The following is a 27,588-nucleotide window of genomic DNA, read 5'->3' on the forward strand; positions in this document are numbered from 1 at the left end:
TACAACCTCTCAGGGTTACCTGCTTCAGTGCTCTGTCACCCTTACAGTAAAAAAATTGTTTCCTTGTGTTCAGAGGGAACCCCCTGTGTTTCAGTTTGTGCTGCTCACCTCTGGGATTGTCACTGAGAAACAATGCAAAGAGCCTAGCTCTGTCCTCTTCACTTCCTCCCTTCAAGTATTTGTGCTCATTCCTGAGATTGCAGGAAGCCTTTTCCTCTCCAGGCTGAGCATCTCTGTCAGCATCTCCTCCTGTGGGAAATACTCCATCCCCTTCACCATCTTTATGGCCCTCTGCTGGATTCTCTTCAATATGTTAATATCTCTGGTGTACTGGGGAGCCTAGAATTCAACATAGAGCTCCAAGTGTACCCTCACCAAAGCTGGGTAGAAGGCAAAGATCATCTTCCTTGCTGCAGAATTCCCCAAGGTCTCCAGGACCTAGAGTTCCTAAAGGCAAGACTTGCTGGGAAAGACTCATGTGAAGAACTTGTCCTGTGTCACCCAGCAGTCGATCCACATTTTCCTCTTCCTTGAGCCACTTCTGTTCTTAGAGAAACCCTTCTCACTTTTGACATGCTGTGCCAGATGTGATTCCAGGTAGGCTCTGGCTTTCCTAGCCATGTGTCTACGTGTTTGGACAATGCCTCTGTGTTCCTCTCAGGCTACCTGTCCATGCTTCCAGCCTCCGTGTACTTCCTTTTTGTGTCTGAGTTTAGGTAGGAGCTCCTTGTTCAAACATGCAGGCCTGTTGGCATTTTTTGCCTGAATTTGTGCTCATTGGGATGGATTGCTTTTGCACCTGGAAGAGGTGGTAATCCTTGCACATGAACTAGCTTTTTTGAGTCACTCTTCCCTCCAGGGTGTTACCCCATGGGACTCCTCCAGATCACCTAAGTGGTCACATCTGCTCTCCCAGACTTCAGTGTTGTGAACTTGCTTTTTGCTCTGGTCACTGCACTCTGGATCTGGAACCCCCCCATGTCATGGTCACTGCAGCCAAGGCTGCCTTCCACCTTCACGACACCAGTGAGCCCTTCCTTGTTCGTGAGCATCAGGTCCGGGGGGCACCTCCCCTCATTGCCCCCTGTATTACTTGGGTCAGGAAGTAGTTCCCGATCCTTTCCAGGAACTTCCTGGGACGCTTACGCCCTGCTGTGTTGCACAGCAGTAGAGTGGTTGTGGTCCCCCTTGAGGATCAGTGCCTCTGAATGGGAGGCTAATTCCAGCTGTCAGGTCTGAGCTCCATCCAATTTTTCACAGGTAAATACTGAAAGCCATCTGAGACACACCAGTGTAGCCAAGACATCAGTCTGCTCTGGTCTAGCACATAGAACATGTGAGCATCTTACTGATATTTGTTTCATTGGTGGAGCAGCTGCAGTGAAGTTTTATTTCTTGTTTACTCAGCTCTAGTGGAGTGCTTATTAATAAGCCTATGTGGTTGCTTCACACTGCTTAAGTTAAATAAAGGACAAGGGAATATTTGACCTGGAAATGTCGGGAGGAAGAGATATGCTTACATTAATTCTGCTACTTTACTGTAAATGGCAACTGTATCAAAATCACTTTAGAAACAGGGCAAGTTTCTTTTTAAAATATGATTAGTTTTTGGTTTTTTCTTGTTTTTTGTTTGCTGCTCTTATTTGAAGTTTTTCTCAGAAGCCTTCTACTTTAATTGGTGGAAGTATTCTTCTTGTTTAAACCTTTAATTTACTGTAAAGTCACCTGTTCTCATGCTGTCATTACTCTTGAGCCTAAATAAACAATTCTACATTGAATGACTCTTACGGTTCTGGGATTGCATTCAAAAATAGAAGCTGCCTCAGTGAGTAAGAGATCTCTGAGGTAGCAAGGAATCAGCTCAGTGTGACAAGGCAAAAGGCACTGGACACTGGGCAGTGCTTGGGGAGACAGCAATAACCTACCTTTGCACATGGTTCAGACATACAGTGTCAAGCACAGTGCATGGACAATGAAATTAGGTTTTGTGAGGCAGTTAAGAACAGGTGTAAGTGTTTGATCACTAGTGTTTGTTACACACACCTGTTCCCAGTGTTGTCCCTATAGTAGTGTACTGCATCAGTGATCTGAGCAGATAACATTGTTATCCATTAGCTGACACCATGTCCCCATCCAGAGACTTGTGTTCTTGCTCTTTGTGTTGGTTGGTTGTTTTTTACAAGCAGCTTTTGAATGTTCATGGTCACTTGGAGTGATTGCCCATACCATGGATGAAATCTGGCATGGCCTTTTAAGCAGTAGAGGTGCTTTTACTTTAATAGACTGCCTTTCTTTACTGAGGAGGTGCTGTACCATTTTCCATTGCATGAAACCTACAGCACTGCACTTGTGCTTACTACCTTTGGCTAATTCATCAGTAGTGTGCCATCTCTGCAGACTTCATCCCTGCATCCCCAGGCTCAACAGCAAGTTGCCAGCAGGCTTCAAAGGACTGTAAAAATAAATGTTTATTTGACACAACATATTTATTTTAAAATTAATTTTATTTACTAAATACCAGACAAATTCTTCATTCACCGCTTTGCTAGATTCCCTTATGATTTGCAATTGGGCTAAAAGTGAATTTACCTGAAATCTTTTTGCACTGTCCTTGTAGGGTAAATATGGTTTTGTACTTCAGGGGTAAAGTCTGTACCCTCTACAGATTTCCCTTTAGCATCACATACATGGCAGACATTCCCATTACCTGTTCATATTCATTATCGTGACTAGCAGCAAGGTCATTGTCCTACTTGATATCAGGCTGTAATACTGAATGAAAGAACCATTCTACAGGGTCTGCCTTGACAAGTGGAATGAATGTGCCATTAGTTCTAAGCCTCAGCAAAATCTCAAGAAAGAGTTTGATGCAAGGAAAAACAGATGAGATAAAATTACTTTTAAGAAAATAAAGACATTCACATTAAGTTCAGCATTTTCAAACTTGAATTAAAGAAAGAAAGATCCCTGAAATTTTGGTTGAATGATTATGTGATGTGTTGGATGAGAACTTCCTGTTCATACTACTTGTAGTTTCAGTACAGGTGCATTTGCCAAGAAGTGTGAATATTATATTCTACATTTATGGCTGTTAAGAGAGCCTAAAATTGAGTGAAAGGTGTATAATTTATAAAGTGGATAAAATCTTACATACCCTTTTTTGTCCGTAGAAACATATGGATGTATCTCTCCATATGGGAATAATTTGATTTTCTGATCGATAAATCTTGAAGGCAAAGGCACTTGCACTTTTCCTACAATCATCCATCACATGAAAAATTACAGTCTCTTCTTCCGCTTTCCAAATGGCAATGTATCACACGCTGAATGTTGTCATTTGTTGCTGGAAAGCAACAGTGTTCCCCTGTCTAATAGCCATCATTCAGAGTTACTGAAGTCTCCTTTATAGTCTGACCTGTTCAAGGACTTACCACTCTTTTCTGTGTACATGCGGAGGTTCCTCTGCATCCGAGAATTTTGTTGGAGGAGATGAGGTAATACAAGAGGCATAAACCTGATGGGACTCCACAGATGTTATTGGCTGTTATTTCTGGGCTGTGCCTGTAGCCACAAAGGGGATTGAACACATATGATCCCAATTTCATATAATGCCTCTATATAATATTCTTCTCTTACTTTCTTTGCTTTTTTAATGTAACTTTTTGCTATTCTCAATTCTTTGTAATATTCTGCTTACAGTAACCACTAGAACAGTTCTGATCTTGAGGGTATCCCTTGTCTCTTGACATCAAATGCTTATCTGGGGTCCATCTGAAAGTTTCCCATTCCTTGTAAATGCTCTTATTGTGAAGTTAATGGACGAAATGTCAGCTGCAAATGAACTTTCACCTGAGCTTGTTAGTCCATAAAATGTAAAAGAGCTGTATCTATTTATATAGAAAATCAGCTTTAGAAAACTTACATAAAATAGTAAAAGCTGTATCCTAGTACTGGAGTGTAAGGTCCAAGCACCTCCTATTAGGCAATTCAGCATAGCATCTTTGCCAAACCTAGAATGTGCCATACTCCCATATTGTTAATAAACTATATTTTTCATTTTCTTTCCCTGTAGGATGGATTTCCATCCTTGTTTCAGCTTGTTGCATATACATTTTCCTATGCATTTGCAGATTAAATTTGACTAATTAACATGCTTTTATCCATTTACTGAGAAGTTTTCAGACCTGCAGAAAAAAAATAGGACTGCCAGTCTTAGTGTCTGCTCTTAGATTTAATGCAAAATCAGCGATGGTAGTGTATATTACTTTAAGCAATGAAACTGTTGTAGGCAGCATAAAAAATCCAATTTTGTGGCTGTGTTGGGTGAGGGGAAGGAGGTGTGAGTAACTGTTTGATATTTCAAGACAAATCACTTGGCTGGGCTCCTTGGCTTCTCCATTTTAAAAGCTTTTTGAGTGAATAATGAGAAGACAATTATTCGAGGTGGCTAAAGCTGTCTCAGGACTGGTTCTCTTTCATCTGCCAGGGAATCAATTTAGGGACTTACATATAGAATAAAATGAACTGTTTTAAAATGGCAACTTGGACAAAATGTGCTCCATATAAAGAACCAAAACCAGTAGCGGTCCTGTGCAATAACTTCTCCCAGCAGCAGCAGCGCAAGTCAAATGTAAATAAGATTACAGCGTTTCTGGAATCTGAATTAATGATTTTCCTCCTTTTGCCTCTCTTATTTTCCTCTTCTTAGCCTGTGCCCCTGGTTTCTTTAAAGTATCTGTGGGAGATGATCCCTGCCATCTGTGCCCTGCCCACAGCCACGCTCCACTGCCAGGTTCCCGGGAATGTGTGTGTCAGAACCGGTACTATCGATCTGCTTCAGACAACTCTGACGCTCCCTGCACTGGTAAGTGTTTGGACGAAGTGTCTGAAAGCAAGAAGGGCAGTTAATGAGAGAGAATGTGCCCAGATGATTTTGGGGGGGCAGGTGTGGAGGTGGGTTGCAATTCTCCTCAAGACCTTTGAAATAATCAAAAACTTCCCTTTGCTCCTGCATCAGACTGCAGAGTGGTGAGAATGAGGATTCTTGGGTTTCATTATGGCTTTCAGAGGGAAGTGTTCTGTAAATAATGTTTCCTTTAGCCCTCCCTGTTGCTGAGCTCAGCCTCTCTGTCCCTCCCCTTCCCGTCCTGCTCTGTGTCTGTGCCCAGGTTTAGCATTGTAATTCTGCTGCCTACTTCTGCCTTTCTGAACTTTTCACTTCTTAGCTCACTGTCTTGTCCCATTCTCATCCCCATGCCTTCTTCTCACCCTCTGCATTTTCCTCCTCCTCTTCGCTGGCTCTGTGCCATCAAGGAAAGTGTTGGATGCACAGAATGGGCAGTTTTTCAGCTGTCAGAATTTACCTCCGATGCCATTGAGGAATCTGACTGGCACCAGGAATAATTGCAGGCAAAACTTGTGTCCAGTTTCTGGAACAGATACAACAGGTTAACTGAAGTCTGAGAAAGTTCAGAGCTATTAGATGCCGAAGGAGAGAATTACAGGTCTCAGTAGAGAGAAATCTTTACTAAGCTTGTGTAAAGTTTAAAATTTCAAGGGATTGGCACTTCCCTAAACAATGGCTGTTCTTTTAGGGAAATGAAAAAGTCACACCCTTGAAACAAAGACTCTTCTTTGTAATTTTGTTTGTCTACAATGTGCTAATACAGTTAGTTGTTCATTTGTTAATGCGTGTGCTTGATGTAGCAAAGAGTACATTTTTTCTTAGCCTCACTCAAAGAAACAGCTAAAGAAAAGTAAGAATGAGAAGAAAAAGCAAGTTCCTCTATTCTTTTCCCTTTGCTTTATCTCTTGCCTTCCCTTACCTCTCTCCCATTCTTTCATGGGGTTTTGATCCTTCATTCCGTTTTCTAGGCATCCCCTCTGCCCCTCGTGACCTCAGCTATGAAATCGTCGGCTCCAACGTGCTGCTGACCTGGCGCCTCCCGAAGGACCTGGGCGGGCGCAAGGACGTTTTCTTCAATGTGGTCTGCAAGGTGTGCCCGGCAGGCGCCGCGGGGCCGTGCGTGCGCTGCGGGGACAGCGTGCACTTCGAGCCGCGACAGGTGGGGCTCACCGAGAGCCGCGTCCAGGTCTCCAACCTCCTGGCCCGTGTGCACTACACCTTCGAGATCCAGGCCGTCAACCTGGTGACTGAGCTCAGCTCAGAGGCGCCCCACTTCGCCACCATCAACGTGAGCACCAGCCAGTCAGGTGAGGAGACCCCTGCGCCCGAGTCCCCAAGTTTCTGCTTCCTTCTCTCATTTGGTTTGCTTTTATCTTTTGAATGCTAGAGTTTTGTCTTTTTACTTGTGTCTTGCGCCTTTTTTTATCCTGCCCTGTTAGTTCCGCAGTTTCACTTTTGCCCTTCTCATTCTTGCCTTATCTAAATGGGCTTTCCATTCTTCCCTCTTGGCAGAAAAGCTGAAGTTTAGCAGCTGATGTGATTGTTGGGGAAGAAGCTGCCCTGGAAAAGATTCCAGTGAGATACATTGTGCAGTGGTTCAGACCAAGCACATTGTTTCATTGTGCAAGAGAGGGGACACAGTCAAGGTTTGATGAGGACTTTGTGAGCGTCAGTTTGCCAGAGAAGCTAATCATTTTTTTCTATCCCTCTACTCTCTCCCTTTCATCATGTTATTTTACTCTTAATAAAAAACAATTTTTTTTTCTCTTGGCATGGTAGAAATATTAAAATGTGTTGTGCAATTATATTCAAAGATGTCGTGATCCTTGTAACTAGAAATTAACCATGGGGATGACTAAACTAAGATACTAATGGGTTGTGTGGGCAGTCAGAGGAGTTCTGTTTCCTGTAAATATCATTTACCAGAACTGGAGCTGGAGAGACACATACATCCAGGCATAGAGTTCTGCTAAATGTCAGCATTAAGAGACTGGGCATATGTTGTTCTTCAGAAGTATGTAAAAGCTAATACAGAGAGGAATTATACACAGCTTGTTTAAGAGGATATAATGAAGAGTAATGTGATGAAGAGGAGAAAGAGGGGGAACTGAGTGACAGAAAATGTCTGCAAACATTTAGAGTTGTGTAAATGTTAAACTGAAACAAATCCCGTATGAGATTCCAGAGTGTAGTGTGGAAACCCCTGCAAAACAAGGTTTTGGTAAAGCTCCAGAGAAGTGCTGTGAAACCAGATGGGCTTGGTTAAATCACATCTAATCATTTCTGCTTCTATTATATGGAAAGAAAGGGAGTTTATACCCCCCAACTAATTTCCTACTGTTAACAGATGCCAGGAGGTTGATCTGTTTGTTCCCTTTCAAATGTTACCTGACAGACATCAAGTAGCAAAGCACCTCTAGGATCTCTTGTCCTTTTGAGAGGCTGGCTGCAAGTGGGTGATCAGTTTTTGTTTACAGTAAAATGTGGCTGGGTAATTTGTATGGTAATTCCAGGCAGTTCCTTTGGCTTCTCCTGGAGAAAGGTGGGTGTTCTATTAACATCCTACAGAATTCTCTTTCTTCATGCTTCTCATCTCAACCTTCTTTATCTATATCAGAGATAACTTAATTGAGCAGCTGCTTCCTCCTCCTTCCCGGAATCAAAAAAATCTATCCTCTTCTTTTGTTTCTGTTTGAATTTTCTGACCACTCCTCTTCCCGGTGTCTCATCGTGTCTCGGGGTGTCTTGGGTGCTTCTCTCTACTGCCACTCTTGGGCAGTAAAGCTGTTTAAGGAGGGCAACTTCCTTGAACATCAGCGCGTATGGAGTGACTTCTTTTTGTGTTTGGTTGCAGCTTTTCTTTCCTTTCTTTTCCTTGGGATCGTTAGGAGTGAGCTTGAGATGAGCTGCCCTCGATTTGTACTGACAGCTCTTACTAACAAGGCCCTGCTTCCTCCATCATGTGGGCTGTCTCCTCCATACCCCTTCCTTTTGATTCTTTCAGCAGCTTTTCACTTTAGCATTGCTTGCTGATGTTTGTTTTTACAACAATTATCATTGTTTCTATTATTATTATTATTATAAGAGCAGAGATAGGACTTTCAGTGTTTTATCTGCTGAAAGCAAAAGTGTGCAGGAAAACACGAAAGTTACAAAAAAAAAAAAAAAAAAAAAGGAAACCAGAAAAAGATACAGTGTCAGGATAAAGGGCCATAGCAAAAAAAGTCTCTCCATTGAATTAAAGATGACCCCAAAAAAACCCTCAAGTCCTGGCAGTTTCTGAAGATTCTGCCAACTCATGCATCAGTCTGTTTCTCTCTCTTCTTCTAGTTGCTGGTTCAAAAAATACTCTTGCCCCTTTGTTAGACGTATCTTAGGCAATGTTCTGTGTGGAAACAGTTCTACTTTTTCTTCTTCCCATGACACCTATTCACTCTTCATCTTTGTCTCCAAAACACTGTTCTTCTAAGAGTCTGCTTACCCCTCACAGTCTTCTGGCCCTTCTTCAGACCTTGACAGGATCCTTTGGTTACACAATCGTATTTTTCTGTGGCAGAATTATGGCATATCATCTGTGGCATATCATCTGATTATGATGTTCCTGCTCTTCAGTCATCATGTGCCTGAAATCAAAGTCAGAAGGGCTGGCACTGAAAAACCTCCTTTACTGCAAGACTTAACCTGAAACATGAGGCCTGTTTGGATAGCAGTAATAAAACCTGTTTGGATAGTAGTAGTGTGAAATGCAAATATGATATGCTAATCACCGGAAGAACTGTACAGAGATGAGACAAGAGAAGGGAATTGCTTTCAGCTCAGGTTTGAAGTGCTGAGGGTGAATACCTAAATAAATGTCAGGATGTATAGAGAGATGTTGGAAGGCTGTTCCAGATAGCAGGAACCACGTGATGAAAGGCAATTATGTAATTCTAATGAAGTTATACTTCTTCACAGGTGTGAACCTGACACACAAAAATGCAAAGAACTTAAACTCCTACCATATCATTACAAAAACCAAAACTGACTAAATTTTTATTAATTATTCTAACAGCTTCAAATGTACTTATCAGGGTAAACAAATATCTCTTCTCATGTATCAGGGCAGAAGTCAAGTTTTCATTTAAAGGACTGTGAAGAAACTTTCTATGCACAGCTATAACTACCTGTAACTACCATTTTTTCCCTGCAACTTTCAGTGAAGCATGTAGTAATGTCTGTTGCCAGAGAAATGCTGCTGAACTTATTCGTTCAGGCAGTTGTTACATTCCTAGAAAGAAGAGGAAAAAAGAAAGGCAGCAGAGATTTAAGTATTGGAACAAATCAATGCAGACCTTTATAGGCAAATGTATTTGGGTTTTTTTTTTTTAGCTGAGTCCAGACATTCTGAGAGCTAGTAGAGGTGTGTGAAGATAAAGGTTATTTGACCAGGTTGCCTTGTACCTGTGAAAATATATGTAGCAGCCTTCTGCATCAGTGGGAATCAGAGCAGTGGGACCTGACAATACCAAAAATCTGCAGTGCTGCAGAAATGAGTGCTAGACAGTCTGAAGGCTTGTGTAAGAGGCTGAATGGGGACAAGGACACTTTTGGGTAGTGCCAGGAAGTTTAAGAGGACCTGACAGTAGATTTTCACATGAAATGGTGTGAGAAGAGGAAAGGAATTAAATGCCAAGTATGATTATGAGATTGTGAAGGGAAATGATGAATTGCTTGAAGATGTTTGCTTTTCCAAAGAGATCTAAAAGAGTACAGTAGACCTAGCTGGCAAAAGCAGGGACAAAGGCTAGGCATTTTCTAGTTCAAAACAAGAAGGAAATAAGAAGAGAGCTGTCAAAAGATACATGCTGTTGTGTTTTGCTGGGCTAAAGCCAGCAGGTACAGCAAGTGGAATGTGAGTATTCATTGTCCTCTGAATGAAATACATAATTTTTCAAAGTTGTTAGCTGTTTCCTTATTTATGATCTAATTGCCAGTCCTGAGCATTCCCCAAAGTTCCCTAAGAATTCACCAAAGTTCCCTTCCATGTTTTCTATTCATGCAGGAACAACAACAATTCTCTTTTAAGTTTTATTTTTTCCCTTAGTGACATTAATGACATTTGTCCACTTAACCGTCTTTCATGGGTTTGCCCAGCTATGACTGGGAATTAAGAACCATTTCTATGTTTTCACTTACTGTTTAAATGAAGTCTGAAACCTTTTGAGCAAGTATAAGTATAAAATACAAAGTAAAACATGGCACCTTGTAGCATAAAGGCTGTTTTCCTTTTCATTAGGCATGAATGGAATGCATACATAAAAATTAATAATAAGAGAGGGAAGGGAAGTTAAAATAACTGACTGATTTGCCCTTTTAAAGCACTCTTCCTCTGTAGGGAGCAAAAGTACAAGGTTATGACAGAAGACAATCCAAGATACTTTCAAAGGATTTTTCGGTATTTAGAGAAAGGGCTAGAACTAAATTAAAATGTGTAGAAAAATGTAGGACGTTTTCAAAATAAAGATAAGATAATAAACACATCAAGAAGAGAATTTTCATGCTACATTCAGACTGATCTTTCTAGAAGATGATATTTGGGAAGCTGGAACAAAGCTAGGAACAAAGCCAGGGTCTTCATGTCATCTGCTTGGTATATGAGGATACCTGAAGAGGTAATGAAAGTGAAGTAACTGGGAGAATGTAGAGGCATGTTAGTGAACATCAGAGGCCTAGCTGAGGTTGACCCAACTGTCTAACTTCTGAAGATTGTGGGGCAAGATGGAACGGGGAAGAGAACACATAAATAACTAGATATAGCACTCGGGTGTTGGCAGGGTTTAGTTTGAATCCCAGCTAGGTGATGACCCTTGAGCCACTTGTTTGAACTCTTATTGTACTCTGTGGATATCTAGTCAGTACTGCTGAATGATTCTCCTCAGAATCAGAAAATGGCTAAGCTTGGGAGATACCTCTGGAGAACATATTTTCCAACCCATCTGCTCATCAGGGTGACCTCAAGCAAATTGCCCCTGACCACGCCCAGAACACCTTTGAGTATCAACACGGTGGGAAATTCAGCCTTTGGATGTAGGTGAGGCTTAGCTACCTGCATATCCCTGCATCCTTTTTCTTTCCCTTACTGAGGAGAGGAGTGACATTTGTTTTCCACTAGTCCTCAGGCATCTCTCACAGTCACAAAGACGATTCTAAGATTATCAAGAGTGCCCTCCAAACGACATCAGCCTGAAGGATGCATCCCATCAGGGCCCATGGATTAATGTAGTTTACCTAAATGTTCAGCCACCTGATCTGGCATGAGGAAGATGATCTTCCCATCTGCAGTCTTCCCCAAGGTCTGCAGGACCATGTGTTCCTAAAGGCAAGACTTGCTGGGAAAGACTCATGTGAGGAAGATGCCCTGTGTCTCCAGGACCCCTGCACCACCCAGCAGTCGACCTACATTTTCCCTCTTCCTTGAACCACTTCTGTTCTTAGAGAAACCCTTCTCACTTTTGACATGCTGTGCCAGATGTGATTCCAGGTAGGCTCTGGCTTTCCTAGCCATGTGTCTACGTGTTTGGACAATGCCTCTATGTTCCTCTCAGGCTACCTGTCCATGCTTCCAGCCTCCGTGTACTTCCTTTTTGTGTCTGAGTTTAGGTAGGAGCTCCTTGTTCAAACATGCAGGCCTGTTGGCATTTTTTGCCTGAATTTGTGCTCATTGGGATGGATTGCTTTTGCACCTGGAAGAGGAGGTAATCCTTGCACATGAACTAGCTTTTTTGAGTCACTCTTCCCTCCAGGGTGTTATCCCACAGGACTCCTCCAGGCAGAACCACAGAGGGGTTACATCTGCTCTCCTGAAGTATTTTCGTGGAATGGAATATGGACTGAATGTCACATGCCAGAAATGCCCATGGTCTGCTGAGAATGGCACTTGGCTGTGCTATGCATAAATGGGGATTGCCATGTACTGTTAGACGAGTCTGCACTTCCTTCACATTCCTTACTTACCTAGTCTGTTGATTGAGATAGATTTTTGGTCTTGCAGGCACGTGTCAGCTGCCAGGAAAAAAATTGTCCTGCAATGTAGGAGGGTTTGCAACTGACAGCCCACAAAATATAGTATCTGGAAGTTGTGTTTAACTGGTGTTTGGACTTCTTTACAACTTTAATTAGGTTTATGTGGGCAAGAATTTTCCATACATTTGCTATTATTTAAATTGCATACAAAGCTAGCTGCTTTTTCAGTCTTAATTAAAGATCTGATCTCACAACATGTTTTTTGCTCTCAGTAAATAAAAGAATAGAATAGAATAAGAATAGAATAGAATTAGAATTAGAATTAGAATAGTTGGAAATTAACATACAATATCATCTGGTCCAGCTGCCCAGATTGGATTGAATCAGGCACTGTGATTTCAGCTGCCATTAGACAGGGACCTCGCATGTCTATGTCTATAAACTTCATGTAAAAAGAAAAGAGTCAAACTGACAAATCAATAGAGACCTGGACATATTTGTGTATACAAAAGAAAGCTTTGAAAGAAAACTGTTACAAACATTTGTAATAATTGGCATGCAAACAAGGGAAAAAAGTCATCTAGCACTTCTGTGGCAGCAGAGGTATGGTACTTTGAATGTCTATAGACATAAAATCCTGAACTTTATATTTCCTAATGTATTAACACTGAGAGAATAACCCTATAATACATCTTTGACAGGATGTATTTACTTACTCCACCAACAATTATGTTTGCATTGCACATCACGTTAGTATTAGTATTCATACCATGTTAGTATTAAATTTTTCAAAGGAGAAATTTTGATATCTCTTTTACTTTAAGTGATAGAAGAGCTCCCTGGCCAGTGTTTCATAAATTTTTAGGCCCTTAAGAGAGAGGCAAATATATCAAAATCTAAACTGTCTCAGAGAGGCAGATTGAAGACAAACCTGTCTTGCAGTAATTCATAGCTGGTTTTGTTTCTGAGAGGTTTTAATGGCTTTTGCTCTAAGTAGTGTCTGCTTATTAGGTGCAAGTCATTGAAATTACTGGTTTTTTTAATACAGCAGACTGCAGTATCCTGATTGCTCCCCCACCATCATCTGATTACCCTGAGTGATGAACATATGTGGGTAATAGGAACATTCTAGATAGCTGTGGCACATGGTCAAGAGATAAACTTCAGTGATGTTTCTGTTATTTCTTTGATTAATTCTTCCATGTAGGGGAAATATTGAGGATCGAGAAGAAATGAGAAGCAAGAGAAGAATAACTGTTAGAGGTAGGAAGGAGAGGAATTGAGGGAAGATTTAACTCTGACCATTCTGTAAAATCTTAGGAGGAAGTGGGCTATTCCCTGGCAATGTACCTGTGCATTTAGGTACGTTGCCAGGGAATAAAACGTATAGTTTGCACCGCTCCTGTGTATTAGCTTTGTGTTTCAGTGGAAGAGAGTGAAACTTTTTGGGACACTAAATGAAGAGAGTTAAACTTCTTGGGACATTAAATGTGGCAGAATGTTGGTCAAATGTTAAGTGACCAGTTACTGCCTGACATTTTAATACAGTGCTATTCGTTTGCATCTTAAATGCTCCATACGGTCTTGGTTAATTGTTGCTCTCTTCCATTCTTGTCACAACATTCTCATTGGCAGGTGAAGTAGTTGTGTAATTTTGTTTGAAGGACAAGCAATGGTAAAAAATAAAAGCAGTAACGAGGAGAGAAAGCATTTTATTGCTTAGACTCTTATTTTGTTTCATTTACATTTTTAAATTAGTTCCCACTTGCCTGAGCTGTTTGAAGCCCATCTGAAATATGTTTTTCAGAATAATTTTATCTTGTTATTAAAAACAATCCTTTTATCTTTTTCATGATTAATGAGGGAAGAAAATGCCATTCTGCAGGTTTTGATCATTCGCCAAATGTCTCTGCTTCATTCTTCACATCAAGGAAGTTTATGTCTATTTTCTAAAACCAGTGGGGTTTGGTGGCAGCTTTTCATTGGTATGCTTTTTCTGGAAAATTTAAATGTTGCTGAAAATATTGCACTCATTAGGAAAATGAGGATACTCTAGCTGCTTACCTGTAGGTTTCTTGGCAACATGAAATTTTCTTTGCAGAGAGAAAGCAAAACTTGAGAAGAGCTTTGTGAAAAGACAGTAAAATTTTACTGAAATTTTTGCTTGGAAATCTCTTCCCTCTCTAAACTCATAGAGTCTTAGCTTTTGCACAGACCCGGAGAGTGTGCATGCGTGTGCACATGGGTTCATAGATGGTTTTGATAGAAGTGGATTTCCATTCTCCAGAATGCTTTATAGGCAAGGTCTCCACAACTCTGGTAGGCCATACTTGATATTTTTCCCTCAGGAAAAGACTAATAGTCTGGGGAAGAGGCAGAAAGAGAAATAACGTGCTCTCTCTGCTTTTGTTCTGACAACTGTCATACTCTTTGTCCAAGCGTGATCTTAAAACAAGGCAGTGGCATGGAGCGCCTCCTCATCTTGCATGTAAAAAATGCACATTTGCAGATCACAATTGTATTGCAGCTATGGTATAGATAATTTCTTAACTCCTGTGCATAATCATTTGGCTGTGGATTTCTTCATTTTCTTTCAGTCTGACTTGTCAATAACTGTCTCCCAGCTGAGTAGTATTGTGCCTGGATTTCTTCTGGTTATTTTACAAAATACTTCATAATGCAAATTAAGGAGAATTAAAGGAAGAGCTGGCCTAACTTACTAACTCATCTCATGGAATATTCAGTCATATTTCAAGTTTATCCCTTTGTAATCTCTCTTTTTTGTCTTTTATTCCAGTCCCCTCTGCTGTGCCTATGATGCATCAGGTGAGTCGTACTACCAATAGCATCACACTGTCGTGGCCTCAGCCAGACCAGCCCAATGGGATCATCCTGGATTACCAGCTACGCTACTTTGACAAGGTGAGCAAAAAGTGACACTGAGCATTTTCTGTCTGGGAGATGCACCCCTGCATCAGGATGAACAAGGTGGAAAAAAGATGCTTCCGTTATGAGGAAGGAACAAACTTTAAAAGAAGTTTGTGATATACATGTCATCTAACATCAGTCTATCTGCATTTGCCAACTTGGAAACATCTAGGAACAAGGCGCATTTTAGGAAAAGAGAAGGCACTTGTTAAAGCTTAATAGCTGCTAACAGTAAGTTTAGTATCACCTGACGGAGGTAACAGTGGAAGGAGCTGAAGTTTCTAAGTATGTTTACTGGAATTAGATTCACTGCAAGTCTGTCATTTATTTATGAGGAGAAGTCTCATGTCCCCATTTATGCCTGGACAGACATCTCTAAGAAATTTTATTTGGAGGCATGCACTCTTTGATTCACTAAGTGGCAAATGACTCTTTGTGTCCTGGAATTACAGAGCAGCAAAATACGAGTTTGTCCTCCATTCACATGTCTTGTGACTCCTAATCCATCTGACTTGAGGGGAAAAGATGTGTGGGGCTGTTCAGAAAAACTCCCCTATTACTGATCTTTCACATAAATATCTTTGCAGGATTTGGCAGGGCTACTATTTTTTAGTGGTAAAAAGGACTGCTATTTGTGATAGCATGTGTAGCAGCTTCCTGGATACAGCTTTACACGAGTTCTTGCTCTGAATTCTCCTAGGACAGTGCATGAGTTTCGAGTTTATAGAAAGTGAACTACAGGACAAAGTTTTGTCTTTCATTTTTGTTCAGATTGAGTCTTTAGCAGAGCTTTTTGGGAAGCCAAGGCCTGGGGGAATGAAAGCAGCAGTAATGAATAAGTAGTGTGCGAGAAGTAAGGTCTGGAATGGCAGCTGTTGTTGGGAGGCTCCGCAGAGGTTCAAAGAATATTGGGTTGACATGGAAACTGTCATGCCTTGATGAGGAGAGTGAGCAGTGTAGGCAGAAGTTTCACATTCTTTTTTGGTCATTGACATTCTTAGGCAGAAGATGAGGAGAATTCACTGACCTTAACTAGTGAGACCAACATGGCCACGATATTGAACCTGAGCCCAGGCAAGATCTATGCCTTCCAAGTGCGTGCCAGGACAGCCGTCGGCTATGGCCCTTACAGTGGGAAGATGTACTTCCAGACTTTAACTGGAGGTAAGCACTGCCATTTTGTGCCACGGTCTGCACATGATCACCTTCCACTTGCCTGTGTCCCTGAGTGTTTTGGCTTATCCTCTGGAGGACTGCTACCAGGCACTCCTACTCAACTTGTATTTCTGTTTATAATAATTTGCATACGCAGATTTGTTGACTCAGAGAAGCTTCATGCTGTCGGACAATATTGTTTATGCTACTGCCATATGCCCCAGCCCTGCTCCTTGTTGCCTCTGTGCCTCTGACCAGCAGGTGCAGTGTGCGCCATTAAAAATCTCTTCAGGGGGATGTGGCAGTACATAGCAATATACACTGCTGTAGTTTGGCTCTCAGCTGTCAAGGGACATTTTACAGCTGCAAGCTCTGTGAAATGTCTAAAAGACAGGTGGGACGCAGAACACAAAGGTAGATGGGACACAGGCATATGTGCAGAAGCTTGCCTTCTAGCAAGATCACCATCCTTTTGGTATGGATCAAAGGTACTCAAGTATGTCACCAGCAAGCTGCATTAATAGGGGACAGTGGGATCACGGCTCAGGTTTAGAACTAGCCTGTGCTTAAGTGGCTTGTCAGCTGTCAATGGACCAGGGGAAGAGAAAGTGGATTCAGAGGGAGCACTGGCTTTTCAGACATAGGAAAGGAGGCACTGGAGAAGCACAGTGACTGGGGAGCAAAGGGGCTGGTAGGGATGGAGTTATGGGTGAGATCTAAGTGAGCAGAAGAGAAACTCTGCACAGTTCCTGTCCTCAGCATCTGTGTGCATGTGTGTGTCTTCCTTGCCAGGGGAGCGCTCAGAGATGGTGCAGGACCGGCTGCCACTGATCGTGGGCTCAGCACTCGGGGGTCTGGCCTTCTTGGTAATTGCTGCCATTGCCATCCTTGCCATCATCTTCAAGAGGTGAATTCCTTGACCTGCTCATGTGCACTTCAGACAGTGGAACTTCCTTACCCCCCTGCAACATAACCCCGTCCCAAGGGGAACAGCCTGATCTGCATTTATCCAGATGTCCTTGAGATGCCATTCTCTAATTAAGGAGAGATCCTGCCCCATTACTCTTATCTGAGGAGCCTCTCCTTTGGTAAACCACTCATGTACTTAGCTGATATTTGGCTAGTTAGCAATACGCACACAAGGAAAGCACTTCAAAGCTGTACTCAAAAGGTATTTAAATGCATTGCTGTGAAGGAGGGACTGTAAATTGCATTTTAGGCAAGCAAGTGGAGAATGAAACAATATAGTGGAGAAGGACTGGTGGAATAGGTATGCATATATAGTTATTTAGGAGGTGATAAATACCCTTTCACATGGACATGAGACAAGGGCTCATTTGCTGAAGAATAAAATCTGTACAACCCAAATGGTTCCATTGAACACTAGCTCATAAAATATAGGTTAAAGAAAGCAAATGCCACTTTCCATTTCAGAAAGAATAAAGGACACATAAAAGATTGTAGAGATAATCTGTTACAGAAAAAAAAATAAAGAGAAAAAGTAAGGGTTGTTATTTTTGTAGAGGTACAAAAGTAAACAGTGGGGGTTTTGTTATTTGAAGAAAAGAAACAGTCATTACCTACTCTTTGAATTTACTGAGGTTTGAACTTAATCCCCTAGATTGTCAGTAATGGATTTCTGTATCTTTGCTCTACTGTGCCTCTGCACAAGAGGGACTTTTTAGCTTTTTCTGCTGACCTAAAAAAATGTACAAACTACTTAACTTTAGAAAGTGACATCTAGTTTTAATGATTTCTTTTTTGCTCTCTTCCCTTTTCTACATTTGTTTTCTCCTCCTGTGTATATTCTCTTTTAATATTTTTCTTTCAGGAAAGAAAAGAATTATCAAATAATGTTATGTTTGAAATGTTGCCTCCTTTTATTGATTTGAACTGTTAAAAATACAATTTCTTGTTACAGCTGGAAATGTGATATTATGTGCACAACTCAATAAAGCATATATTTTTCTAAAAAAAAATAAACCAAACCCAGAATAAGTTAATATTACGAAAACTGTGTTGGGGAAAGACTTTAATGGCATCTGTAAATATACATATGAGGAAATATCATTAAAAATAGATTCATTAACGAATTGTGTACATTTAATAGACAGTTTTTCAGAAAAAGTGGAGATACCAAATTTCTATTTTAAATTTGTCCTTGATAAGAAAAGTAAGTTTGAATATGCAGAAAATGAGGAACACCAGATGAAATGAGTAGTTCTTTAAAAGGTTGAACATATGTAGAGTCAAATGCTATGACTTTAACTTGTTTTTATAAATTGTTGGTACACATTTTTCAGGCAATATGCACTGTGAAACACCTATTTTAGCTAATTGTTTTGTTGGCTTTTTATATCGAAAAATATCAATTTGTTAGATAACCTGTAAAAACCATTACTGTAGACCTAACTTTCAGGTTCAAAACTAGTTAGAGTTCTTAGGTATAGGCCCCCAGAAAAGGCAGTTTTTTGCACAAGAGAAAGAATTTTGAAGGTAAAACTGTCAGTGGTTTTGAAAGCGGAATTTAAAAAGATAAGTCTGACAAGTAAGAATGATATAGTTAGCTCTTAGAATGTCAGAATTACTTTTGTTCATAAAGAAAAGTAACAAAATGTTTCATGATACTTTGCCTTCAAATGCTAATTGAATCAGCAGCTAAAAGGTCTCATGCTGAAACAGCAAAACATGAGTTGACACAAATACATGCAGACAGCAGGGATACTGCAGGATACTGTAGGGCTTGATTTACAATCCGGTCTAACTATTAGGATGATTGGAAACTAGCATGAAATGTACATTTTTTAAAAAAGAAAAAGGAGCACTGCTTGGAACAAAGGAAGTAGCTTGAAAATGGCAAATAGATTTGGTGCAAAAAAGAATAAAGGAAACTTCTAAAATAATTAGATTGTGTGGGAAATAAATGATTGAATCATACACATTCAGAAGGAGAATGAAATCTGAGAAATGCCTATGCTGAGAAGGACCTGCGCTTGCTGGAAATTAGATGCATATATGCAATAAACCTTAAAATAATAAAGACCATACCTGTTTTGATTTGCGCATGCAAAAGTCACATCAAGGAACAGATTTCCATCTGTTTGGGTCTGTGTGGTCTAGTTTGGGTACCATACTTATGAGTAGAATGGCCAAAGTAAATGCTGTTAAACAAAGCAAGGAGGAAAAATAATTGGGGAAGACCTATACATATTAAGCATTAGAGTAAATAGCTCTTAGAATGTTTTTGAAGAACTTAAAAGGCATCACAGAAGGCGGCATACATTATAATTGAAAAGAAAAATTTGTTGTAATTAAATTAAATTAAAATGCAAATTTAACCTGAATAGCAAGAAAACTTCCAAGGCAGTAACATTAAACTGTAATATTCTTTTTCAGGATAGTGTTGGAAGCCCTATCACTTGTCATTTCTAAAGTGGGGATGCCAAGAGTGGTATTAAAACCAGCACATAGAAAACAAGCATGCACTGGTTACCAGGAGATGGGCAGGATCCTAACATCCATCTTCTTCCCCTAATTTCAAGGATTCTCTGAGCCTTGCACTGAGAAGCCTACCCCAGCATCTGATGAGAGACTCTTGTGTGTGTTTTGACTTTCCTTTCCTTTGTGTCCTGCAGTAAAAGGCGAGAGACTCCATACACAGACCGCCTGCAGCAGTATATTGGTGCACGAGGTAAGTTGAGCAACAGATGGCAAGGGCCTGTCTTTTTTCAGGACTTATTAACACCTGTGTATCTCAGGGTTTGATTCTGGTGATGTTTTGGGCTGTTTCCCCCACTGCAGGACTTGGAGTGAAGTATTACATTGATCCTTCAACCTATGAAGATCCCAATGAAGCCATTCGAGAATTTGCCAAGGAGATTGATGTGTCCCTCATCAAGATTGAGGAGGTCATTGGATCAGGTAGTGAGAGAATCTGCAGATTATTTAAAGTGCCTTCTTGTTCACCTAGAGACCTGGCATACTACTGGCCTGAAATGGACCCATGGATCCATGGTATATCAAGTGTCCCAGGATATCTAAATCTAAAACAATTTTAACCAAAATTTGTTTTAACCTACTAACCCTTAGATGCTGGCTCTAAATCAAGTTTAAAACACCCTTTGAAGACTCAAAAGTCCTCATCTGAGCCCTGAAGATGTAGTAGTCTCCAACCTTCACCAAAGACTTCCCCTTAATCTAAATGATCCCATAGCCCTATTTCCAAGCATCACCCAGAGTTGTCTACAATAGAATGCTTTAGTACATCTGACTACAATCCATTGCTGGGTTTCCTTACTTGGGGTGTATTTCATCCCCGCCTGACAGGAGAGTTTGGAGAGGTGTGCTTTGGGCGCCTAAAACACCCAGGGAAGCGTGAATACATGGTGGCTATTAAGACCTTGAAGTCTGGCTACACAGAGGACCAGCGGCGGGAGTTCCTGAGCGAAGCCAGCATCATGGGGCAGTTTGAGCATCCCAATGTCATCCACCTGGAGGGGGTGGTCACCAAGAGCCGACCAGTCATGATTGTCACGGAGTTCATGGAGAATGGATCACTGGATTCCTTCCTCAGGGTACCACAGAGTCTCCCACAATCATTAACCTCCACATCTCGCTGTGTGTCAGTCTCAGACCTGTCCTTCCTTTTCACTCCTGTCTCCTTAAACCCTCAGTTGCCCTCTTTAGGTGCAGTTGAAATTATAGCAAATAGCCACAGTAAGTGGTTTCAGGTCAGCATGGTGAAAATACTCCAAGGGCTCAACAGCCATATAAAATGTCAGTATTTTTGACTTCTTCGACTCCAGTAATTATTGTGAACAGTACCAAGTCTTTGTACACACCCTTTCAGTCGCTTATGTGCACGTGCCAAATTTCTCCTTTCTAATAATGTTTTTCAGACATTATTTCAGACTTTATTTCACATAAAATACTCCCAGGGCTCAACAACCATATAAAATTTCAGTATTTTAGATGTCTTCAACTCCAGTAATTATTGTAAACAGTACCAAATCCTTGTACACGCCCTTTCAGTTGCTTATGTGCATGTTCCAAATTTTTCCTTTCTAATGTCTTTCAGACTTTATTTCATAGAATATTTTCAAGTTTCAACATTGTAATGAAGTAATGAAACTTGCAGTTATTTTTGGATTTTGAGTTTTCTAGTAATGAAACACAAAAATGGACAATCTATGTATTATGGCTGCTTCACTTCCCCTTTTTTATTGATTCATGTGCTCATTCAGCCACAAATGTTTGGGCAGGTACAATTTGAAGAGCACGTGAATGCCTTGAGTAGAACTGCATGGAAGCCATTGTGAAGATCTTAGTAAAGGCAGTTTTGTCTGCGCACATTCATTTATTAGTAGTTTGTGAGGTTAGGTGTAGGATACTAAAGGGGGATGTGGCCACAAGAGGAGGTTTGCCTTCAGGAAAAGGTCACCAATGTCTGATTTTATTTGAGGTTCATCGCTTTAAGCCCACCCTCCTTTGTAATTTGCCATCCTTGAACCTTCAGATTTGGGCTGAAATGAAGATGTGTGCTCTCTAAGTTCATAAATCCACCCTGTTACCTTGCTTTGTTAGTCTCCCCTGTTGGCTTCACGTTCCGTGGTGATGAGAGCCTGTGTTTGCCTGCTCCCTTGCAGCAGAAGGAAGGGCAGTTCAGTGTGCTGCAGCTGGTGGGAATGCTGCGGGGGATTGCAGCCGGCATGCGCTACCTGTCCGACATGAACTACGTGCATCGTGACCTGGCAGCACGGAACATCCTGGTCAACAGTAACCTGGTGTGCAAGGTGTCAGACTTTGGGTTGTCCCGCTTCCTGGAGGATGATGCGTCCAATCCCACCTACACTGGGGGTCTGGTGAGTCACTGCTGTGGTGGGAGTTACTGTAGTGCTGACAGATAGAATTTTTTCCTCTGTTCCTCCGTGGTTTGGTGTACCCTCTTTAGTCCATCTCGAGACCATAGAGAAGTGTGGAGCAGAGCCTCCTGTCTTGTGGGCTATTTCTTCCAAAGCAGTAAAAGTTTAAAATAGCTGAGTATCTGAGCCACTCTGCCATGTGAAGTCTCAGTGCTGTTCTCTGTGGCATGATGGTGAATAGGTCAAACCTCACAGCCTGATGTAGCTATTATCTTCCCCCTTTCATTAGCTTTTTATAGGAGGGATAAGGGACTGAAGGAGGGTTTACAATCCTGTACTACCACTCTTTGAAGAAAGAGTCAGGTTTTTTCCTACAGAAAAGATAAATGGCCTAAGTGTATTTATGAGCTTACAACCAAACATCAAATGAGCTTATTGCCTGTGAAGTTGTGACACCTGTCACACATACTACAAAAGGGGTGGGAGTATAACAGGTGGATTGAAGAAGAAGGGGATGAGGAATTCAGTCACTGAAAAATGGAGCAATTTTTAGATCTGTGCATTTTGAAGACCCGGCACCTGAATGATATTTCATCTTACGGTCATGCCTGCAGTTAGAGAGGTTAGGATGGAAAGAGAAAGGCGTTAATGCTAGCTACTCAGTGTATCTCTCCCTAGTGCTGCAGTTTGGCATCATTTAAATGGCTTTAGATTTCCAAATGATTGTGACTCAGGGGGATTTTGCTATATGCACTTTGAAATGATGCAAAGTAAAGCTGTCAAAGTATAAAATCATGGGATTTGTACCAGCAAGTAGGCATGATTCTCTCTTTTCATTTATACTTGTCAGTAAAACAAGGTGGAAACCTTGAACATAGTGTGATTTAAACCAGCAATGTTTCCAGGATAGAATCAACAGGGCTGCCACCTTGTGCTCTGGGTTGTGTTGTGCTGCTAACAGCCGATTGTTTCATTGATGTTGTTTTCACAAGCAGTCCTTACCTCACTACATTCTGCTTGCTTTCTGTCTGCTTCTCAGGGCTGCAAAATCCCCATCCGCTGGACTGCCCCTGAAGCCATCCAGTACCGCAAGTTCACCTCCTCCAGTGATGTCTGGAGCTATGGCATTGTCATGTGGGAGGTGATGTCCTACGGTGAGAGGCCTTACTGGGACATGTCCAATCAGGATGTAAGTTCTAGAAGTGGTGAGGATGTACATCTGCCTCTCTGTCCTGTATGAGTTCAAGCAGAAGAAAGCCACACACTCCAAGTTATTGAAGCTCTTTTGTCTTTTATTTTCCCAGTTGTGATAAAGCTTTGTTCTTGTTTTCCTGCAGGTAATCAATGCCATTGACCAGGACTATCGCCTGCCACCACCCCCAGACTGCCCTACTGTTCTGCACCTGCTGATGCTCGACTGCTGGCAGAAGGAACGGGTCCAGAGACCCAAATTTGAGCAAATAGTCAGTGCCCTGGATAAAATGATTCGCAAGCCATCAGCCCTCAAAGCCATTGGCACTGGGACGAGCAGGTGAGATGGGGATTCAGTGCAAAATGATAGAATTTGTCTCTTAGTAGGCATCATGAGGAACAGGAAGCATAAAAAAAGAGAGGAAGCAGGTTGGAAGAACTGTGTATCCTGATTCAGTTAATGGGGAGCCCTGAGTGCTAAATATGACAGGAGATAAATCTCAAGTTGCACTGAGGATGAATGACTGAGGGATCATAGGGAATGAAGGGAGGGACATATCTGGGTGCAGCAGCATGAGATAGTCTGTGATCACACCATATTGTGTGACCACAAGAAATGATGAAGAAAAAGAAGACCTTAGCTTATGGAGGGAAGGAAGTCTCTACATCAGAATGATTAGAACTGCAGCTTACATCCCATGTTTTCCCAACTGCATTTTGCAGTCTGATGGAACAAGAGGCAGGAGGTCAGCAAAGAAGAAGTCTCTGGAGGGATAAATGATGCCAAGGTTCGTTGGCTGCTGGGCTGATGACGAAATTACATCCTGCTGGCCTGGAGGGTTTTTCCCTGTGGTTATAAATCTTGTCTCAGTGGAATGTACTCCACAGCTGGGGGAGGGGAAAAGTATCTAGTGGTGCTTAGTTTACTAAAAGCAGCACATAAAGAGTGTTATAGCTTTCGGACAGATTCAGATGATGAGGAAAAGAGCAAATGTCTAATGTAAGCATTCATCTCGTTGACCATTTACTGCAGTTTTTTATCGGGTAGGTGTTGGAGCTGAAGCAACACAGTCATTGTCTCATAGGTCACTATCTGACTGAAAAGATTTAGGAGAGGGAGACATAGTCACAAAGGTAAAAAGGTGTATAGATGTCTTATGTCTCTCAGAAACCTCCTCACTGGAGTTCTTTGCCCAGCTAATCGGTCTAGGCCAAGAGAGTGCAGAAGGATCTTGGGCAACAAGAAGAGAATGTGCCTGAGAGAATATGGGCAATGGGAAGGGAGAATCAATTTCTTGGGTTGGTTGATTGTTTTCAGGCAGAAAAAGGGACATTCGAAGCCTAGAAACAGCACATCAAGGTGAGACTTGGGAGTCAGGGCATGAAGAACAAATGTCATTGTTCTTCATTCTGTCATCTTCAGAGGCTGCATTTTCTCCCTCTCATAATTCTTACTTTACTAGTGTGCTCAGCTGATGCTGGTAACTTGGGTTTTAGAACCTGCCTCTTTTGCAGACCATCTCAGCCTCTCCTGAGCAACTGTCCTCCAGATTTCCCTTCCCTCAGCAATGCCCACGAGTGGTTGGATGCTATCAAGATGGGCCGCTACAAGGAGAACTTTGACCAGGCTGGTCTGGCTACATTCGATGTCATATCACGCATGACTCTCGAGTAAGTAACACAGCAGAGAGCAACAGATACCAGACACTGAGTTTTCCATGCGGAAAGTAAAAGCAGCCTGAGAAACTGCTTATATGGAAAATACATACACATGAAAAAGGAGAGGGAAGCCAAAGCAAAGTAGCTACTGTTCCTTGCATATTACAAGGGCCTCTGGACACCATCCATGCGGTGATACACTTGTGATCTGTACCTATAAGCACTACTCCTGATCCAGTGTGCGTCAGAAAATGTGGTGTTGGTGCTGCAGAGAGCCTGTTATATCAGTATTCATGGCAGCTAGCACAGGTAATAACAATCACTTTTAGTAGATGTATAGAACCAGCCACACCATATACTGGGTTGAAATGTTAAGTAAAAGACAGAATCCAAGAAAATGAACATTCTCAGAATCATAGAGTGGTTTGGGTTGGAAGGGACCTTTAAAGATCATCTAGTCCAACACCCCTGCCATAAGCAAGGACGACTTTCACTACGTGATGTTGCTCACAGCACTGTCCAACCTGATCTTGGATGCTTATAGGAACGGGACATCAACAACTTCTGGAAAACTGCTTCCATGTTCCACCACCCTTTCTTATCTCCAATCTAAACCTACCTTCTTTCTGTTTAAGACCACTGTCCCTTGTCCTGTCTCTACAGGGCCTGATAAAAAGTCATTCTCCATCTTTCTTGTAAGTTCCCTTTATATATTGAGAAAGATCTTTCTGGAGCCTTCTCTTCTAGCCGAACAGCTCCAGCTCTCTTTTTTTTCTCTAGGAGATCAGCCCTCTGATCCTTTTCATGGCCCAATTCCACTGCTTTTTTTCGTACCTACTAAGTTCTGCCAACACCCCCTCCACCCACACACATTTGTCAAGCAAGAGCAGAAGCCTTGTCGGCTGTTTCTCAGACACAGATAGGCACACACATGTATCCATGCACATTGATTTGCATCGACAGCAGAATGGACTGAGACTGTTCAGAACAAGCAGTTCATTTTAGCAACTTCTCTGTCCTCTGCTCTTTTGCAGAGATATCCAGCGTATTGGAATCACCCTCGTTGGTCACCAGAAGAAGATTCTAAACAGCATCCAGCTCATGCGAGTCCACTTGAATCAACTTGAACCAGTTGAAGTGTGATGTTTACATCATCCTCATTCCACTAGTCTCGAACCCTGGAAAGGTTCTGGGGGAATTCAGAGGGATTTTCAATGTAAGAAAAAAGATGTCGGTATGCTACTTGAAGACTTAATGCACCCAGAGAGTGCACACTACATGTCCTGTTCCATGAACAAAAACAAAGCCTTGCCATGATTTGGAAGCAGAACTAAGTGACTGGTGACAATTACATGTGGCTGATGTCATACATTGGGAATGGGTTTGGGGAGGGAAGGTTATAATAACACGGGGCAGAGATGGAATAATGGCTTGGACACATCACAAGCACCTGTTGCCTATTGTCTGCCAACAAAAGGTATCTGACAACTTTACAAAGTCATCAGCAGGCTTTATTTATGGCTGAGAGCCCAGCAAAGCTGCAAAGACATAATAAAGGCAACAAAAAATTAGCATTTTTTTTCAGAAGAATGCCATCGTGGTGTGAGAGATTATTCCTCAGATGGAGATGAGCATCAGGCTATCACTTGGTGTGCCAGCTCAGTTCAAAACTGAAGTTCCAGCTAGTACACAGCATGTGGTAAGCAAAAACAGATGTCACCTGGTAAACAGGTTCAGAGTAAAGGGTTCGAAATTCAATGCTATTTCGTGTGCAGTTCTTGGGTCTGCTCCATGATGGGAATTGCTAATCTTTCATGCTGGTGTGAGGAACAGTCCATCTCTATGGGACTGCAACAGAATGAATAAATAACAATTCTTAGAGTCCATCCTGCAAGATCTGCAAGTAAAGGAGGAAACAAATAGGTTCTGGTCCTCACAAGCCCATTCTTGTGAGGAAAGGCATAACCTGTGATACTCCGAAGTCCTGAGTAACCATATTTTGGGTTCTGTTTTCTTCTGAGCCCCTTGAGATGAAAAGCAGGATGAAAAAATTTGAAACCCTTTGCTGCTGAAAAATACTTCCTCTTTTTCTCACCCTAGCCATTAGACACAGTTGTTTGGATATTGATTTTGAAGAAAATGCAGATAATGCAGTAGTCAACTTCAAACAGACAGTTGGAATGAGTGAGGTGAAACTCTTCCACAAGTTTTTGTCAAGAGAGATCAGGGAATAATACCAGTCCGAAAAGACACTTCAGTCCTTAAAAAAGGGCTAACAATGTTCTTGGGATCGACAGTGTTGTGTAGTACAGGGACATGAGGGTGACCAGAATGGCAGAGCTTATGTATCCCTTCAGACAGATAAAGGATACATCTGGTATCCTAGTACCTGCTTATGGGAAAATCTGCTTTGGGAAGAAGCAGAGCTTTGGGACTGTATCTCTCTATCTGTCCCAATGAAGTTGAGCTTGAGAGGAAAACTCATGAACTGTACACTTGTCTACCTCATCAACACATAGGAAGGGAAATGGAAATGGCCCTAGTAAACAAGACCCTGGTTATGAGACCCTCTGTGTGTCTAGAAAGGAAATAACCCTAGTTGTTCTGATCTGTGCTCCTCTGTTGGCTCCTCTGTGAACTAGACATGAATGTCATGTATTTCTCCAGCTGTCAAGGTTGAAATATTACAACTTCTTCACATACTGCTCCTGTATGGATTTAAAGATTCCCCCAGTCACCCTAACAATTGAAGACCCGTTTAAGAAGCCACGTTTAAGAGTGTTTGAAGAGTCCAATAATATCATGGGAGGTGCTCTAGAATAGCTGCACTGGAATAGCCAATGCAGTTCAGACTTTTTATTACAGCATTAGAGTAATGTTATTTTT

General features: G+C 41.6%; 1 protein-coding gene across 1 annotated transcript in view; it reads left to right on the forward strand.

Annotated features, from left to right (window-relative positions):
- Positions 1–27,048, forward strand: part of EPHB6 (EPH receptor B6) — a 48,613-nt gene extending 21,565 nt beyond the window's left edge. The window contains exons 4-16 of the mRNA XM_066341063.1: positions 4,709–4,864; positions 5,875–6,213; positions 14,706–14,830; positions 15,838–16,000; positions 16,784–16,898; positions 19,627–19,682; positions 19,793–19,912; positions 20,318–20,565; positions 21,637–21,852; positions 22,892–23,041; positions 23,190–23,383; positions 24,559–24,714; positions 25,737–27,048. Of these exons, the coding sequence (XP_066197160.1) occupies positions 4,709–4,864; positions 5,875–6,213; positions 14,706–14,830; positions 15,838–16,000; positions 16,784–16,898; positions 19,627–19,682; positions 19,793–19,912; positions 20,318–20,565; positions 21,637–21,852; positions 22,892–23,041; positions 23,190–23,383; positions 24,559–24,714; positions 25,737–25,845 (2,147 nt within the window). The 3' untranslated portion in view covers positions 25,846–27,048. The remainder of the gene's footprint in view (positions 1–4,708; positions 4,865–5,874; positions 6,214–14,705; positions 14,831–15,837; positions 16,001–16,783; positions 16,899–19,626; positions 19,683–19,792; positions 19,913–20,317; positions 20,566–21,636; positions 21,853–22,891; positions 23,042–23,189; positions 23,384–24,558; positions 24,715–25,736) is intronic.
- Positions 27,049–27,588: the final 540 nt, after the last annotated feature.

Source organism: Sylvia atricapilla, chromosome 2 (assembly GCF_009819655.1).
Source record: "Sylvia atricapilla isolate bSylAtr1 chromosome 2, bSylAtr1.pri, whole genome shotgun sequence".
NCBI classification, from domain to species: domain Eukaryota; kingdom Metazoa; phylum Chordata; class Aves; order Passeriformes; family Sylviidae; genus Sylvia; species Sylvia atricapilla.